This window comes from Acinonyx jubatus, chromosome B3 (genome assembly GCF_027475565.1).
Source record: "Acinonyx jubatus isolate Ajub_Pintada_27869175 chromosome B3, VMU_Ajub_asm_v1.0, whole genome shotgun sequence".
In the NCBI taxonomy this organism is placed as follows: domain Eukaryota; kingdom Metazoa; phylum Chordata; class Mammalia; order Carnivora; family Felidae; genus Acinonyx; species Acinonyx jubatus.
This window is the reverse complement of record NC_069386.1, coordinates 57,447,725-57,465,075: the sequence shown is the minus strand read 5'-3', so window position 1 is coordinate 57,465,075 and position 17,351 is coordinate 57,447,725. Positions and strand designations below refer to the sequence as shown.

General features: G+C 52.8%; 1 protein-coding gene across 1 annotated transcript in view; it reads left to right on the top strand.

The window, feature by feature from the left end:
* DUOX1 (dual oxidase 1) overlaps positions 1 to 16,932 on the top strand; it is a 34,902-nt gene extending 17,970 nt beyond the window's left edge. The window contains exons 20-35 of the mRNA XM_053224071.1: positions 1,107 to 1,332; positions 1,594 to 1,687; positions 1,974 to 2,149; positions 4,357 to 4,426; positions 4,839 to 4,964; positions 5,553 to 5,731; positions 5,877 to 6,107; positions 6,664 to 6,763; positions 7,063 to 7,112; positions 8,507 to 8,634; positions 12,501 to 12,654; positions 13,096 to 13,328; positions 13,556 to 13,714; positions 14,971 to 15,126; positions 15,370 to 15,498; positions 16,153 to 16,932. Coding sequence (XP_053080046.1) covers positions 1,107 to 1,332; positions 1,594 to 1,687; positions 1,974 to 2,149; positions 4,357 to 4,426; positions 4,839 to 4,964; positions 5,553 to 5,731; positions 5,877 to 6,107; positions 6,664 to 6,763; positions 7,063 to 7,112; positions 8,507 to 8,634; positions 12,501 to 12,654; positions 13,096 to 13,328; positions 13,556 to 13,714; positions 14,971 to 15,126; positions 15,370 to 15,498; positions 16,153 to 16,275 — 2,334 coding nt within the window. The 3' untranslated portion in view covers positions 16,276 to 16,932. The remainder of the gene's footprint in view (positions 1 to 1,106; positions 1,333 to 1,593; positions 1,688 to 1,973; positions 2,150 to 4,356; positions 4,427 to 4,838; positions 4,965 to 5,552; positions 5,732 to 5,876; positions 6,108 to 6,663; positions 6,764 to 7,062; positions 7,113 to 8,506; positions 8,635 to 12,500; positions 12,655 to 13,095; positions 13,329 to 13,555; positions 13,715 to 14,970; positions 15,127 to 15,369; positions 15,499 to 16,152) is intronic.
* The last annotated feature ends 419 nt before the right edge of the window (positions 16,933 to 17,351 follow it).

Genomic DNA, 17,351 nt, shown 5'->3' with positions numbered 1-17,351 from the left:
CCTCCAGGTGGAGTGATACATTGCCAGGGCCCAGGCAGGACCTGGGCACCTCCACTCAGGTCAGGACCCATCAGGGCCACAGGACCTCCTATGTGGGGGGTGACAGAGAGTGCTACTGTGTCCTGGGGGCAGCTGCCACCCCTTTCTACCTGCACAGTGTTCTCAGGTTTCAAAACACTTTCCATACAATGGCTGGTGTTGATTCTCACAATAGCCCTGTGAGATAAGTAGGAAAATGAATGCCAGACAAGTGAAGAGACTTGCCTGAGGTCACACAGTAAGTGGGTGGTAGAGCTGGGACAGGAACCCAGGTCTTTTGTCACCAGCCCCAGGCTCTTTTCACTAAAGCTCGTTGTTTGAAGCAACAAGGTTTGCCTCATGAAACCATAGCCAGGCTTGGGCCAGGGGACCCCAACTGATGTCAGGAAAAATAGGTGCTGTGACCCGTGGCCTGCTTACTACCCTCACCGTCTCTTCTGATGCTGGGGCAGCCCCTGGGTGGGCTGCAGGTAGCCCGTGGTGGGAATTCTCCTTTCCCAAGCCCAGCCAACTTTCTCAACTTTCTCAACTTAGCTGAGGCTTTTTCTTAGTGAAAACTCAGTGTAAGCTAGGACTGACAATGGGTCAGTTGACTCTGAGGATATGATGATGTCTCAGGAATTCTAAAGGGAGGACTATGACCTGGCCTGGAAGGGGCTAAGAAAGGGAAAGCTGCCAGCAAACAAGGTCACTCCTCTCTCTTAGCCTGCTCCATTTTCTCTGTGTGTTTACTTCCCTCTGTCTGTGTCTCTGAGCACTTGGAAGAACAGGGTGGTCTATAACTTCCAAGTTTTCCTGTGCTCAGGTCAAGACAGACCTGAGACATCTCAGTCCCAATCCTAGATTGTCTGCTTGGATCAAGTTGCATCCCTGGTCTAGTCAGCTAACATAGAGAGTCAGGGTTCCGTAGGACAAATGGCCCCAGGAACCACCTGCAGGGCATGGGGTAGTGCTGAGGGGACAGGGTGCTGGGCAGATGCCTGGAAAAGGTGGCTCCTATAAGCCTCAACTACAAATCAAGGAAGTCTTGTCTCCTTCTCTCCCCCTCTGCTACTGCCCGAGTGCAGGTGCTGGACATCGACCAGGCAGATGCAGGGACCCTGCCCCTGGATTCCTCACAGAAGGTACAGGAGGCCCTGACTTGTGAGCTGAGCAGAGCTGAGTTTGCCGAGTCCCTGGGCCTCAAGCCCCAGGACATGTTTGTAGAGTCCATGTTCTCTCTTGCTGACAAAGATGGCAATGGCTACCTGTCCTTCCGGGAGTTTCTGGACATCCTGGTGGTCTTCATGAAAGGTAAAGGAAAAGGGAGTAATTGTCCAGGTAGGAGAAGATGGAAGGGGCTGGAAACTGAGCCTGGAAGGTAGCTTACCTGTTAGAGATGGGGAAGTGCTGGGACCAGGTCTCCAGCCATGGCAGACATCTGGGTAGATGTCAGGAAGCAGAATAACACCTCGTTGTGCCCAGCAGTGGGTCACACTCATGTGAGTCCCCTTCTGGGATGCCAGGGACTTAGGCAGGTAGGTTGGGGCTCTCACAGGGTCCTCCTTCTCCCAGGCTCTCCTGAGGAGAAGTCTCGTCTTATGTTCCGCATGTATGACTTTGATGGGAATGGTCTCATTTCCAAGGACGAGTTCATCAGGATGCTGAGGTTGGTCATGTGGGATAGGCAGAAGAGTGGGCTAGGGCAGGGACTGCTGGGGGAAAAAGTGGGATATAAAGGTGGGAGCCAAAGGGTCAAGAACAGGGGCTTCCTCCCCCTCTTCCTCCTCCTCCGCAGAGCCAAAGACTGTTATAACTAGGAGGGGTCTTGGAACGTGGTCAGTTGGGGCCCTTCCATGTGGGCTCTGAAGGCCTGGTGGGTTGACCATTGGGCCCTCATGTCTAGGCCTTAGGCCTCTTTTCAGGCCCTGATGGCTTCCCTTCCCCAACCCCAGGTCCTTCATCGAGATCTCCAACAACTGCCTGTCCAAGGCCCAGCTGACTGAGGTGGTGGAGTCCATGTTCCGGGAGTCGGGCTTCCAGGATAAGGAGGAGCTGACGTGGGAGGATTTCCACTTCATGCTGCGGGACCATGACAGCGAGCTCCGTTTCACGCAGCTCTGTGTCAAAGGTGGGGCGGCCTGGCCTTAGGGCTGACCTATCCATTAGACACAGCAGGCACAGTGCCCAGGGCCCACATACTTTTAGGAGCCCACAGAAATGTTTTAATTTCTTTTAAAATCAGAAGAATGAATATAATAATAATAATAAGTATGTGATAATACATCCAGCCTGGATTATATTCTTCTTTATATCAACATGAATGTAAAAAATGTTTATATTTTATAAATATATGTGTATATATATATACGTATACATATACACATGTATATATACATATATACACATATGTACATATACATATATGTATATTTTTTTCTTTGTTTAATGGAGGAAGGGGCCTAGGAACGCAATAGTGCCTACAGCCCACAAGAGTCATAATGCAGCTTTGCTTCTGGGGTGGGCAGGGTCAGGATGGGGCGAGGGACAGCAGCTAGAATTCTGCTTCTCCCAGCTGTCTGTCAAAGGCCCCTGTTCTTGGCGCCCAGGACAGGGGACTGTAGAATCTCCTTGTAACAGCCCTATCCAGGCCATATTCATCTGAGCTGGGGTATCTGGTGGCAGGGGGGTGCTCTGGTTTTGTTTGCCTTTATATGCCTTGTCTGCGTGCTCAGGAAATGTGTGCTTGAGTGCATGGAGACCCACCTCTGTTGTCCTTCACCCTACTTCCTGTCCCACTTGTGTCTGACTCAGGTGGGTGGGGGCTACAGCCAGAGAGAGCAGGGGACAGGTAGCAGGACTCTGTGGTCTACTCTGACTTTATGGTACCTTCACAGTTTCTCACTGGGTCATGTCGAGACCAAACCCAGTACCTCCCAGGATTATGAGAACTTGGGGGAGCTGAGCAGCCCAATTCTAGATCCATGTGGGAGGGGGGCGAATTAGGCAGGGCACAGCTGGGACTCTGGTCAAGGCTTCACCTGCCTAAGGTGGGAGGAGAGTTGGTGGAGTGCACACCCAGCTCCCCTGATTCATCAGCTTTTCACCTTTCCCAGGCAGCCAGGGAAGTAGGCATGTAGGCCTGAGGGCAGAGCAGGGGCAGGTGCCTGGAAGTGAGCCCAGGCGAGAGTCCCAGGAACATCCAGCCCCTGGGGTGGAGGAGACGAACTGGCTGGGAGAGTGAGGGTTATGTAGAAGAGTAATGCTGAGTACTGTTTTGTTTTGCTTTTAATTGTTGTTGTGCCTTGTTGTTTCCTTCAAATTTTACTTTGAAACATTTTAAATGTACCTACAGAAAAGGTACAAGAATAGCACAAGGAGCATCCCTTTACCATTCACCTAGATTTGCCTTTAGTTATCACTTTGCCACATTTGCCATTTGCTGAAATTTGAGGGATAAACATCTATACTTTGTTTTAAACACTCTCATTTCATTAAATTCAGATTAATCATGTTTGTCCTCTGGGCTGTAGGACCAGGGTAATCTTCAAGATTGGTTTAGCACTTAGAAGTGACTTGGATATTCCCAGGATTTGGATTTGCAGCTCACTCCTGCACTGCCCCTCCTGTGCAGCTCAGACAGAGAGAGAATGCGTGGCTCGTGGGAGAGTGTTTTTCTCCCAACATTTTATTATGAACATTTTTAATATTTATTTATTTATTTTGAGAGAGAGAGAGAATTTGAGGAGGGGACCACAGAGAGAGGGAGAGAGAGAATCCCAAGCAGGCTCTGTGCTGTGAGTGCACAGTCCGACATGGGGCTCGAACTCATCACCTGTGCGATCATGACCTGAGTCAAAATCAAGAGTTGGATGCTTAACTGACTGAGCCACCCAGGTGCCCCTATGAGCGTTTTTAAACACAGAAACGTGGAAAGAATTTTATGGTGATCTCCATATGTGTACCACCTAGATCTACACTTAACTCTCAGGAGATTTTGGGCTGGAGGGTTGAGCAGGGTTTTAGTGGCAGAATGGTCTAGCAGGCAAGTTGCATACAGTTCCTGAACTCTACCCCATCAGCCTGATAACGGTCCTAGGAGTGGGGCCAAAGGTGGACACATGTCCAGGGGACACTGCCTGGCCAACTTTGTTTCAGGCCTTCTGTCTGCCCACTCATAGCTGGGTCTAGTTTCCACAGAGAACACAGGCTGAGACTAGGGCACCCAAAGGCAAGGGTACTGGCCAGAGGCCCTCTACAGTATGGATGTGGGGTAGCTACCAGGTCTTCCTGGGCTCTGGGCCCTGAGCCATCCCCTAGTCCATCTTTGTGTTGCAGGGGTAGAGGTGCCTGAGGTCATCAAGGACCTGTGCCGGCGAGCCTCCTACGTCAGCCAGGAAAAGATCTGGTGAGCCCTCATCTGGGAATGTTGGAGGGAGGCTGGGGTTGGGGAGTTGCCTTTTCTCTCCCCAGAATGCCTGGTATCAGGGGCCCCACTAGCCTATGTAGTGTCTTCATGCATATTAGAAAAAAACACTCCTTACTCTAGGCGGACTCAGCCCTGCACCAGGAAGAGCAGAGAGCCTGGTGGATTTCAGCACTCACCTGCTGCCAGGGTCAGATGCCCTTGTATTTGTACCCTTGGCTGGGACCCCCAGGATCTGACTCATTCTCTCTCTAGGTCTCTGTGGGAATCTTGCTGTCCCCTGTCTGACAGTTCTGACCCTTCCCCAACAGAGTTGGTCTGAAGGCAGACAGGGGCAGCAGAGGACCAAGTGGCTCAGGCAGCCAAGGTCCTATCTTTCTCATTTTTGTCCTAGTCCCTCCCCCAGAGTGAGTGCTCGCTGTCCCCGCAGCAACGCTGAGGTGGAGTGGACACCACAGAGACTGCAGTGCCCCATGGACACAGACCCTCCCCAGGAGATTCGACGGAGGTTTGGCAAGAAGTACGCCTGCTCCTCCTGTTAATTAAGCCCAGGCAGTTCATCCATTCCTTCAGCATGCATACAGTGATTACTGGGTGCCAGGCATGGTCCTGAGCCCAGGGGTGCTGGCAGGATGAGCAGTCCATGCCCAAGAAGATCCCAGTCTGACAAGATGGTCTGGTACACTGACAGTTACAAGGTCCCACTGAAGAATGTTGTAAGAGTGGTAAGAGCAAGGGGCTTCAGAGCTCAAGGAAGTGCTCACCTCTACCTGGGAAGTCAAGGAAGGCTTCCTGGAGGGTGTGTCTTCTGAGCTTCCAGTAAAAAATGAGAACAGAGCAGGTAAGAGTGAGGAGCTACAGACTGGGAGGGGAGAGGACTGAGTGAGTGGGAACTGGGGTAGAGGGAGTGTATCTCCTGGGGTGAACTGACCAAGTGACCTCTTGCAAGGCTGCCCCTACTCTGACAGTTGGCTTGAAGAGTGTGGTATATAGCCTGTGGGGTCTGAACCCTGCTTGGTTTGAGCAACTCGATGCCCTTTCTCTGCTGGGGAGGCGGGCTGCACTAATGGCAGGTCCACAGCCAGAGCCAAGTCTTCGTGTCTCCCAGGGTAACGTCTTTCCAGCCCCTGCTGTTCACGGAGGCTCATCGGGAGAAGTTTCAGCGCAGCCGTCGCCACCAGACCTTGCAGCAGTTCAAGCGCTTTGTGGAGAACTATCGGCGCCACATCGGCTGTGTGGCCGTGTTCTATGCCATCACCGGGGGCCTTTTCCTGGAGCGGGCCTACTGTGAGTGCGGGCAGCCCCAGGGGTGTGGCTCCTGCCAGTGTGCCCGGCCTGCTTGAAGGAAGGCTGCTGTGGGGGAGGCTCCACCTGTAGGCGGCACCCTTTCCTCTACACTGCGACCCCCTTATCCACCTGGGCCCCTCCACAGACTACGCCTTCGGGGCTCACCACATGGGCATCACAGACACCACCCGCGTGGGCATCATCCTGTCCCGGGGCACGGCCGCCAGCATCTCCTTCATGTTCTCCTACATCCTGCTCACCATGTGCCGCAACCTCATCACCTTCCTGCGTGAGACCTTCCTCAACCGCTACATACCCTTCGACGCCGCCGTGGACTTCCATCGTCTCATTGCCTCCACTGCCATCATCCTCACAGGCAGGACCTGGGGGTCCCAGGGATTCTTGTCTCTGTCCTCCCGCCTCCCCCCCTGCTGGCTTCCCCTCCTCTGAGAGCACCTCCTCTCTCTCTGGGCTTGACTTGAGTATAAATCTTGGAAGTCCTCAGGAGGGTGGAGCTGGCCCCACAGTGGTGTGAAATAAGCCCAGGGGCCACTCACTGCCCCTTCCCATGCTTCCAGAGCCACCTCATCAGCCTCCAGCTGACAAGTTACCAACACCCCAGAACAAGTGCACATGTGTGTGATCTCTTCCAGTTTTTATGTTGTAAAACACACTATGAGAGAAACCAAAAGATAGAATTTCTAATGGTATCATTTCAGACTCTTGTGGCTGTGTTCATGGATGGTATATATGGAGCAGGGGTTGGGGGGAGGAACAGGAGGTTGATTAGAGATCAGAGGTACAGATCCCTAGGGTCCTTCTTCAGGCTCCCAATTCTGGGTGGCTGGAGTCCTTCATCTTGGGCTGAATGGGTTGAACGCCCCCACCGGGCTGCCCCCAGGCTCACTCCCACCCTTCCTGGTCTTCCTTAGTCTTACACAGTGCGGGCCATGTGGTGAATGTGTACCTGTTCTCCATCAGCCCACTCAGTGTCCTCTCCTGCCTCTTCCCTGGCCTCTTCCATGATGACAGGTGAGTGAGTATGTGCGTGTGTGTGTGTGCGTGTGTGTGTGTGTGTGTGTGTGTGTGTGTGTGTGTGTGTCTCAAGGTAGGGGTATTCTTTATGGATGGAAAGAAGCAAATTCTCTTGGCTGAGAGCAGAGTGTCACCTTCCAGATTATAGAGACAGACAATGACCAACTTGAGCCTTGGTCCCAAATGGGCAGAAAGGGACACTAGTGGCTGGGTTGGGGTATTTCCTCTGGAGGATTCTTTCTGGAAGTCCCAGACATCTCCTCTCAGCACCCTTCCTTGCTTTCCGTTCTTGACAGGTCTGAGTTTCCCCAGAAGTATTACTGGTGGTTCTTCCAGACTGTGCCAGGTGAGAGCCCTCCCTGTTCTGAATTTCTGGTCTGGCTCTGAGGTGCGGGCTCTGGGTTCTGTCTGCCATGAGGCAGCCTAGTAGCACTCACTTGGCTCTCACGGTGAGCCAGGCTCTGCCCTCTGGTCCTAAGGACTCTCCTGGGCAGTAGGAGCCTCTGCTATCCAGTCCTTCTCTTGGGAGCTTGGCTGGGCTACTGCCCCACTCTGAAGTTCCTCCCTCTGTAGAATGGAAGTGGACTCCCTCACCTCCCACCCCAGTATACACAACCTACCATGACAGTAGCTTTGAGTGCTGTGCCCAGCTGTATGTCAGAGAGACCGGGCTCATTGTGAAACTAGGCAGAACCCCCCATCCCTTGTAGTCTTCTTGACAAGGGCTGTTTAGGGGAATATTCCTAACTCTTCATAATCACCCATTTTAGAACTATTATCTGTGAATCTATTCAAAAGCTTCTTGAACCTGTTTATATTTTCAGTCTATTTCCTCTTTGGGGTAACACATTTTCTATATTCACTCCCCTCTGTGAAACACAGCATTTTTTTTTTTAATCCTAAAACGATCTGCTTTGAACTTCAGAGTGCTTGCTAATTCCTGCACAGTGGGATTTAGTGGATAAGGCTGTGTTTATGCTCTCCTCTCCGTTCAGGTCTTTACAGGCTTTGGTTAGATCTCTTCTTAACCTCTGCTTTTCCATACTGCAGGGCTCTAATCTTCCTAATTTCTGCCTCTCTCCTCCTTAATCACTTGAGGGGCCATTCTCTGGCCCCACACTTCCATCCTGAATCTTGTATTGCCCTCTCGTGTACCCCAGGCCTGGGACCCCCTGTAAAGGGGGTGCCTCCTACCAACTCTGGGATGAACCCAGGGGACTCTGGTGGTCACATTTACTCACTAATGGTGCCATTGCTCATGCTGTGTCAGCCAAGTGTGATGCTACAGGGACATAGGCCAAGCCTTGACTCCATGGGGGCAGGACCTGCAATGTCCAAAGTCTGACCTAGAGGCCAAAGTAGATGCCCCATGGATTCATTCATTCATTCAGCACACATTTATAAAAGCCCCACAGGGTGCCAAGCCCTACAGTAGGCACTAGGATTCAGTGGTGAACTAGCAGCCTGGTCCCTGTTCTTGTAGGCCTGAAAGTCAGGGAGGTGACAGACATAAATGGCACAGTTACTTGAAAAATAACAGTCGTGACAAGGTCTATGAGGGAAGGGTAGAGTCTGTTGAAATAAAAGGCACCTGTGATCACCAGTGTGGGGAGAGAAGAACAGAGAAGCCTGGGCTTCTGTGCCCTTACCCAGAGCAGTGGAGTGGAAAGGGGACCCTGATCCATGGCAGCCTCAGAATGGCCCTGCTCCTCTGCCCTTCACCCCATGTTCGTTTTGCAGGCCTCACGGGGGTTGTGCTGCTCCTGGTCCTGGCCATCATGTACGTCTTTGCCTCCCACCACTTCCGCCGTCACAGCTTCCGGGGCTTCTGGCTGACCCACCACCTCTACATCCTGCTCTATGTGCTGGTGAGGGCTAGCAGGGTTTTGACAGGATGATCCCAGGGAGGCAGTGAGGACCGAGACATCAGTTTTCTATCCCCTTAGTTATTTCAAGACTCCTCTTGGCTTCTCACTTCAAAGCTGGAGGTTATAGTATGGGGCTGTCAAGCACACTGACCCCAATATACAGCACTTGGAAGATGGGTGCCCTGACATGGGTTTTGCAGTAGCAGCCCTACTAGGCTGGTCGACATTTCTTGCAGATGTCATTTCTGCCCAGCCACTCATTCCCCAGTTCCAGTGGCTGGTTTGGGCTCCTGGGAGGACTTCCTACTCTCGAGGGAGCATCACCCTTTTTAAGAGAAACTTATCTGAATTTAGTTTTGCCACTTTTGTTCTGATCTTGTTTTCTAGAGTATTAGCACCCCACCCAGCTAAGTGCCACCTGTAAAGTTAATGAGCTTGCTCCAAATGTCTTCACTTGGGCTGTTGATACAATGGGTTTTAAAGAGTCTGTCTGTTCCCTTTCCTTCTCCTTAACCTGGGCTCTTGCCTCCCTTCCTTCACATTCCCTCTCTTCTCTTGTCCTGTTCTCTTTACCTTCCCTGGGTTTGTCATCAATTGCGTCAGCTGGTTAGTTCCAGAGCTGACTGTGATCTGTGACTGTGTCATAGCTCTGCTTGGCCTGCCTTTCTCATGGACACGGGCAGTTCCCTAAAGGGCACCCTGAGGGTCTCTCTGAGAAGCTAAACTAAGGTCCAAGGCCCCAGTGTCCCCACTAATGATAGCTTGGCTGCCAGCATTCAAGAAGCACAGAGCCCACCTGGCTGCCATCTGTCACCTGGCTCAAGGCAGAACTTCACACAGGGGTCTCCCTTGTCCTGAGACACAGGGAGAGTCCATTATTGCCTGGGTCAGGCTGGCGTCTGTGGGCTGCCCTCCCTCCTCCTGTCCTCACTGATTGGAAAGGTCTGTTTCCATGCTGCCTGAGGCTCAACACTTCATGGTTGTGAAGATGACTACCCAGTCTTGGCTTAGGTTGTTTCCTAGAACTGATGATGTTTATTTCCAAAGAAATCTCAGCCCTCTTTGGAAGCTGAGGCTAATTTATCCCTTCTTCCCCACCTTTGCTAGGGTGGAGCCCTAGCATCTGGGGTTATTGTTTCTATGAGGGATGGAGATGATGTTCTTGTTTCTGGTGAAGCAGCAGCTTCTTTGAACTAGATGGGAGACCCAGAGGAGTGGCCAGGCCAGACGGGGCTCCCGGAGACCAAGACCCCTTTCTGACTTACTCCTGGGTTTGGGGGCTCACTGGGGTTTAGAGCCACCCTTCCTGCCAGCAGGGAAGTCAGCAGCTCAGAAATGTGCAGGACCCTCTGCTGGGCAATCCTAGCCCTGGCCTCTAAGGAGAGTCTCACCTGGGGGGATATCTGGGCCAAAACTTCTTCCTTCCCATTTATCCCTTATGTTACCATTTTGACTTCAGGCAGAAAGAGAAGTCACAAGTAAAGGGCCCCAGTGTGGAGTAGACCCTGCAGAAGGATGCCAGGCTCCTGCTCCAGGCTAAAGAGGGCACGGCTAGCACAGCAGAAGCTGAGCTGGCGGCAGCTCTCCTGGTTCATCAGCCAACCATGAGTCTGCAGCAGCTTTGTGGTTTAAAAGTAGAGCCAACACCAAATGGGGTGTATAAACAGGAGTATGAGGTCACCCTCACATTGTTCTCAGCCTGGCTGGATGCTTAGAAAGCCTGGAGGGTGGGCATGGTCTCCATAATGAAAGAAGAACTTGGGGAAACCAGAGCCAGTTCAGAGAAGAGCCCACAGAGGTTTAAGTTAGTCCTGTGGGAGAAGGCCCAGGAATTCAGGAATGCTGAGCTGGGGAGAGAGCTGAATGAGGAACCAGAGTTCAGTTTAACAGTTATCTGTCTGTCGGAGGTCTAGTATGCGCTAGTTTGGTGCTAGGCCCAGTGGACACCTTGGGAACTTAGGATTTGCTGCAGAGATAAGTGCCATGCGCTTGAAATGATCAAAGTGAGCAGACAATATAGGATTAATTGCTGAGCTGAGTGTTTCAGTGAGTTACAGTAGCTCACTGAAGGGAGTTTCATTTGGACCAAATTGGTTAGTGAAGACTTTGGGGAGAAGATGGGTCTTGGGCCAAGCCTTGAGGAGAGGTAAGCTGAGATTTGACAGGGCAGAGCGGAATCCGAAAAGCATTCCAAATAGAAGAAAGGGCACAAGCGCTGGTGCAGAGGTGCAAATGATGATGGAATATTCAGGGCATAGAGAGGACAGCCCTGGCTGTGGATGGCCCCAGGGAATTAGGCGGTAGCAGGACATGGTGGACCTGTGCGGGCTGCACTGAACCGCTGAGGGGCTGTGGCTCAGCTGACTGGCCATGCCTCATGGGAGAGCACAGAGGAGAGCAGAGTGAGAAAGCCAGGTTTGGGCAGCATGTAGGATCAGGGGTGGGAGAAGGAACAGAGGGCCGGTGGAGGAGATGGAAAGTGAGTGGCCTGAGAGAGCTAGCACAGCGTTGTTGCAGAAGTGGAACGGAAGGGGTAGTTGCTAGTGCCACAGACTGCCAGTGGTGGGAGCAGATGAAAGGAGACCTTGGGGTCTGGCCATTCATGGGGCCGGTGAGCCCTCAGTGAGCAGGGCCTGAGAAGAGGTGGAGGCAGGAGCCAAACTGACCAGACTTAGGAGCAAGCAGATGGGAAGAATGGGGGCAAGTAGTGTCTGACCTTGTCAGACTAGCTTGTTGGGGAAAGGACCAGAGCTGGACAATACCTGTCAGTTATTTCATGGAAACGGGAGGACTGGTTAGATGTTCTTAGTCTCTAAAGGGAGAGGACAGGGGTGCCTGGGTGGCTCAGTTGGTTAAGCGTCTGACTTCAGCTTAGGTCATGATCTCACAGTTCGTGAGTTCGAGCCCTGTGTCAGGCTCTGTGCTGACAGTGTGGAGCCTGGAGACTGCTTTGAGTTCTGTGTCTCCCTCTCTTTCTGCCCCTCCCCTGTCATGCTTTCTCTCTCCCTCTCAAAAACAAACATTAAAAAAATATATATTTTTAAAGGGAGAGGATAATTTAGAGGAACTCCTTTTACTGAATCAGCAGTTATTAAGTGTCTCCTGTGTGCCAGAAACTGCCAACAGCTGAGAGTATGATGGGAAAAAAAAAAAAAAAAGGATACCTCCTTCCTCTACAGTCCAGGGAGTGAACGAGCAGGAGGTGTGGGGCAGGGGGAAGAAAAGTAGTGTGGATGATGATGAATGCCCTGAAGGGAGTTGACTCGGAGATAAGATAGAGAGGACTGAGGGAAGGCCCAAGGAGGTAGCGTTTCTGCTGAGGCCTGAATGAAATGGAGGCTCCCATGGGAGCCATGGGAGAGGGAACAGCAGGTACAAAGGTCATGAAGCAAAAAGGATTTGCCATGTTTAAAGAACAGGGAGGAGGAAATGTTGGCAGGCAGAGGCCCAGAGCGTCTCAAGGTTCTGTGGTGTAATGGGAAGTCCACTAAGGCTTTTTAAGCTGGGATGGAATGATAAAATGAACTTTAAAATGTCACACTGGCTGCCTTGAAGGGACTGTGTCATGGTAGGGCACCCTAGTAGAAGACCAGTTAGGAGGCTACTGCAGGAGAGTGGGTGAGAGTCAAAGTTCCAGGAAGGTGCAAGTAGTCTCATTCATCATGGACGCTCTGCAGGATGGGGCTGGGGTTGGGAGTGGTTAGATTTGGGAACCTGAAGGGAGCTTAGTACTTGGAGAGGTGGGGATGGAATGAGCCCTGGGGAGTGTGGGGTGGGTGGAGAATGCAAGGGGCTAAGGACCAAGCTAGCCAGAGACACTGTTGTGGGTATGGCTTGGTCTGAGCTGTATTCTTCACTCTCTCCAGCTCATCATCCATGGCAGCTTCGGCCTGATCCAGCTGCCCCGTTTCCACATCTTCTTCCTGGTCCCGGCACTAATCTATATGGGGGACAAACTGGTGAGCCTGAGCCGGAAGAAGGTGGAGATCAGCGTGGTGAAGGCAGAGCTGCTGCCTTCAGGTACCAGCCTTTAGGCTGTCAAGGGGCCAGCTGGGTGGTACTGAGGAAGCCAGTGGGGGGTGGGGGTGGGGGTGGGGGTGGCAGAGCCTGGACCTTGCAATCTCCTGACCTGGCCAGTGGAGTTGGCAGGGCCCTTGAGCCAGAAGTGATGAGGGAGCTGGCAAGAGAAGCTCTTTGCCAGAGGACCTGAGCCTCTCTCGCAGCAGAGAGTAGAGGAGCCCAGGCCAGGTGGCTCCTTTCCCTGCTGACCACCAGCACCAGTGCTGCATAGCTCCTCCTCAGGGTGGACGTGGCTCAAGGGGAGTAATGCCTTCCGGTGTGGGGGAGGCCTTCCTTGTCATATTCCAGAAGCAGAGGTGAGGCTTCAGGTGGGGAACTCTCTGGAGGCCACAGTGTTGCTGGGCCCTGGACAGCAGCCTCCTAACCACTTCTTTTCCTCAGGAGTGACCCACCTGCAGTTCCAGCGGCCCCAAGGCTTTGAATACAAGTCAGGACAGTGGGTGCGGATTGCCTGCTTGGCTCTGGGGACCACAGAATACCACCCCTTCACACTGACTTCTGCGCCCCATGAGGACACGCTCAGCCTGCACATCCGGGCAGCAGGGCCCTGGACCACTCGCCTCAGGGAGATCTATTCACCTCCAACGGGAGATGGCTGTGCCAAATACCCGAAGGTGACCAGGCCCAGGCCAGATGTGCTACATGCCCCCACATCCCCTTAGCAGACCATGGCCCTGCAACCCCAGGCTCCCCACTGTGTTCCTCCCCTCCCCCAATCCAGAGACTGGTTGTTCCAGGTAATGCCACAGTAGCCGCTTTCCCTTCACTCCTGCCTCCCATTTCCAGCTTCAGAGCTATGGTGGTGATGGAGCTTAACTCAAACCCACTCCTCCTCTTGCAGCTGTACCTCGATGGACCATTTGGAGAGGGCCACCAGGAGTGGCATAAGTTTGAGGTGTCCGTGCTGGTGGGAGGGGGCATTGGGGTCACCCCCTTTGCCTCCATCCTCAAAGACCTTGTCTTCAAGTCATCAGTCAGCTGCCAAGTGTTCTGTAAGAAGGTGAGTGCCCCCTCCTCCTGCCAACCCATGGTCCCTGATCCCAGTCACTGGATCCATCTCTGCCTGTCTCTCATGCCTCTGTTTTTGGCCTGATCTGGGCAAGGCCAAGTTGACTTGCTCCACAGGATCAGAATATCCCCAGACCCTAAAGAACAGAGTTGGAGAGGGGTAAAGAAACCCATTCCCTCTTACAGAGGAAGCCAGCACTTGAAGGAAGCATTGTTGGGTGAGGAGAAGGAAGGGCACACTTAGGGTGGGGCAAAAGTGAAACTGGCTCTGCTTTCAAGAGGAAAAGGAGGGGAGGTGGCAAGGCTGGGCTGATGGGCTGGGTTGGCTCCAGGAACACAGCCCAGGCCCTTAGGCCCCCTCCATACCGGGTCCCTTCACCCCAGCCTGGACCTGGTAGCAGGCTCCTGCTTGTCTCTCTGGGCCTGGCAGGTGAGTCAGGGGCACAGGAACGCAGCGGGCAGGGGCCTAGCCCATATGCTGTCAGCATTTAGAGGGTGATACGCAGCTTCTCTACTCCTCTATTGTGCCAGCTCTGGCTCTTTTTTTGTTTGTTTGTTTAATGTTTATTCATTTTTGAGAGAGGGGTGGGGGGTGGGCAGAGAGATCCAGACAGCAAAGAGCCCAGTGCAGGGCTTGAACCCACAAACCATGAGATCATGACCCAAGCTGAAGTCAAGACGCTTAACTGACTGAGCCACCCAGGCATTCCTCTGCCTCTGCTTCTTAACCCAACGCAGTCTCACTTCATCCTCTTCAGAAGTTGGAGATGGGTCCCTCCATGACAGCTTCCATCCCCCTAGTCTCTCTTTGAGCCCACTCCCATCTGCTCCAGGCAGCAGCGTCTTCTGTAAGGCTGTTCTGTGACATGCCCCTCAGTGGGACCATATCCCTCTGGGCTAGGTTTGGTTGGGAGCCCAGCAGCCTGAAGAGGGCCCATTGGAGGGAGTGGCAGGTCCAGCTCAGTGTGAAAAAGCGGCTTCCCACCCCATTAGACCTTCAGCTCACTTGACAAGTGTCCTTTTCCATCACCCCAGATTATTATTCCCTTCTACCTCTCCATGACCTGGGGTAACTCCATCTCCCACTCCAGAGCCTGATCCTTTGGCCCCACAACACTCCATCTCCCCAGGCTGTCTGGGGAAAGGCACAAGCTGACTGAGACCAGAGGGTTCTATTGCTGTGGGGATCCCCGGGAAATAGGGAGCCTGAGATGAGCCAAGTCCTAAGCTCTAGCCATGTATCCCCAGATCTACTTCATCTGGGTGACACGGACCCAGCGGCAGTTTGAGTGGCTGGCTGACATCATCCGGGAGGTGGAGGAGAATGACTGCCAGGACCTGGTGTCCGTGCACATCTACATCACCCAGCTGGCTGAGAAGTTTGACCTCAGGACCACCATGCTGGTATGTCAGGGCCGGCCAGGCTGGGCAGCTAGGTGGGTATGTGGGTTGGCAGGGTGAGGCACATGGCCAAAGCAGGTGGGTGGACAGCTCAGGTTCAGATGGCAGGAAGCACAGAGATGCTGGTCCTGATCCTCAGCTTCCAGATCCCTCCCCACCCCACTCCCTGTCTCCTGGGCTGCAGGCTGACTTGAGCTAGGCAGTGACCCTGATTTTCCTTGGCCTGATCTGCCCCTGTGCCCCCAGTACATCTGTGAGCGGCACTTCCAGAAGGTGCTGAACCGGAGTCTGTTCACGGGCCTGCGCTCCATCACCCACTTTGGCCGCCCCCCCTTCGAGCCCTTCTTCAAGTCCCTGCAGGAGGTCCACCCACAGGTCAGTCCCACCCCATATCAAGGTTCTCCTGGCCTTTATCATCTGAGGTCTGAGCAAACCTTCCAAACCAGCTCCATGAGGGAAGGAATTGACTTCTGGTGAGAACTGATCACCTGGGAGATAAGTGGGGGTAATTGAACAGAAAAAAAGTAGGGGTTACTTGGGGGGCTAAGGGAGGAGGCAGGTGACAGGGACTTACCACTTCTGAAGCCATGATGCCTATCCACAAGGAATAGCTCAGTGACTGAGCTGGTCCTTACCATAAACTCAGAGCTACTCTTACCACTAATACTGAGCCAACCCTCACCCTGGACACTGAGCTAACCTTTACCATGAACATTGGGTTAGCGCTCAGTGAGACACTAAGCTATCCTTTAATTTGAACATTGATTAACCCAGCCCCTTATCTTGGACCTGAAGCTGACAAATGCCTTGGAGGGGGTAGAGGTTGGACCCACAGGAAGCAAGTCTACCAAAACTGAGCTAGACTTAAAAACACTGAGCCAGCCCTCACCACGCATGGTACAAAGCAAACCTTTATGAGAAACATGGAAGGAGCCATCACCAAGGACTCTTGCTGGTCTTCAACATGAACACTGAGCCAGCCCTCCCTCTGGACACTGAGTTAGCCTTCATGTTTTCCTCCCCCAACAGGTCCGGAAGATTGGGGTGTTTAGCTGTGGCCCCCCTGGCATGACCAAGAATGTGGAAAAGGCCTGTCAGCTCATCAACAGGCAGGACCGGACTCATTTCTCCCATCATTATGAGAACTTTTAGGTCTCCTGCCCAGGAGCTCTGCCCACTGCACAGCTGAGCAGAGATTTGGGCCCGCACCTCACCCTATACTTCCTGTTTCTGGCTTGCCCAGCCTTCTCCCCCCATTCCTGCCTCCCACCTCAGTCCAGGTGGTCATGGTCAATCACACCATATGGATTCAGACCATATGAGTCCAGAATGTCTCAGCCTGGAGAAGTAGGAGGCACTGTCTGGGAAACGGAGGTTGGGAGGTAGGAGAGCTATTATTGCTTTGGGGCAAAGTGACCCCTCTTCTTCCAAACTAAGAAAAAACATCAAAAGACTGGAGCTGACAAGCAGTGTATATGCGTATAAGGGGGCTGTGAGCCTAAGGATGAAGAAAGAGCACAGATGCTGGCATCTTGGAACTCCTTCCCCAAAACCTCCTCCTCCTCTGGGGCTTCCCACTGTCATAAGGGCTGGCAAATGCCTTGGAGGGCATAGAGGCTGGAGCTGCAAAGAGAAATTTACAGGAACCCCTTTAGCATCCTAGTCTAACAGCACAATTGAGCTGTTCTCCCCAGTTTTTAAACATGTATTGTAGTCAGAACCCAGTCCACTATCTTTGTAGTGCTCCTCAGTCCTTCTCTCTTCTTCCTACTGAAGTAGTCTCCTTTACAAATAAACCACATTTCTGCCCTCTGGGTTTCAGTATTCTGCTCCAGATTGGGGTAGGCACTGGCAGAAGCAGCTACTCAACCAGCCAGGTAACCTAGGCTGGTGCAGACAGTCCTCTGAATTTGCCAGTATCTGCTGAATAAAGGAACCGGCCCAAGGCCAAGTGCTCTAGCTGGAGATTTCTTTCCCAGCTCAGGGGCACCCTTCCTGACAAAGGGCCTCTCAGGGTGGCTAGTGTGAGATTTCTGAAGCCTGATCAGGAAGGGCAGAGAGAGAAGGGGTAGGAGTTCTGGAGAAGGTGTGTGGGGCACGAAGTAGGGATATGTGTGGCAGGACAGAGCAGGAACCTACAGGGAGCCAGAGTTTGCCTGGCTTGCTCCAGGACCTCTGCTACTCCCAGCCCTTCTCTGAACAACAGGAGTTGAGCACCTGTGCCTACA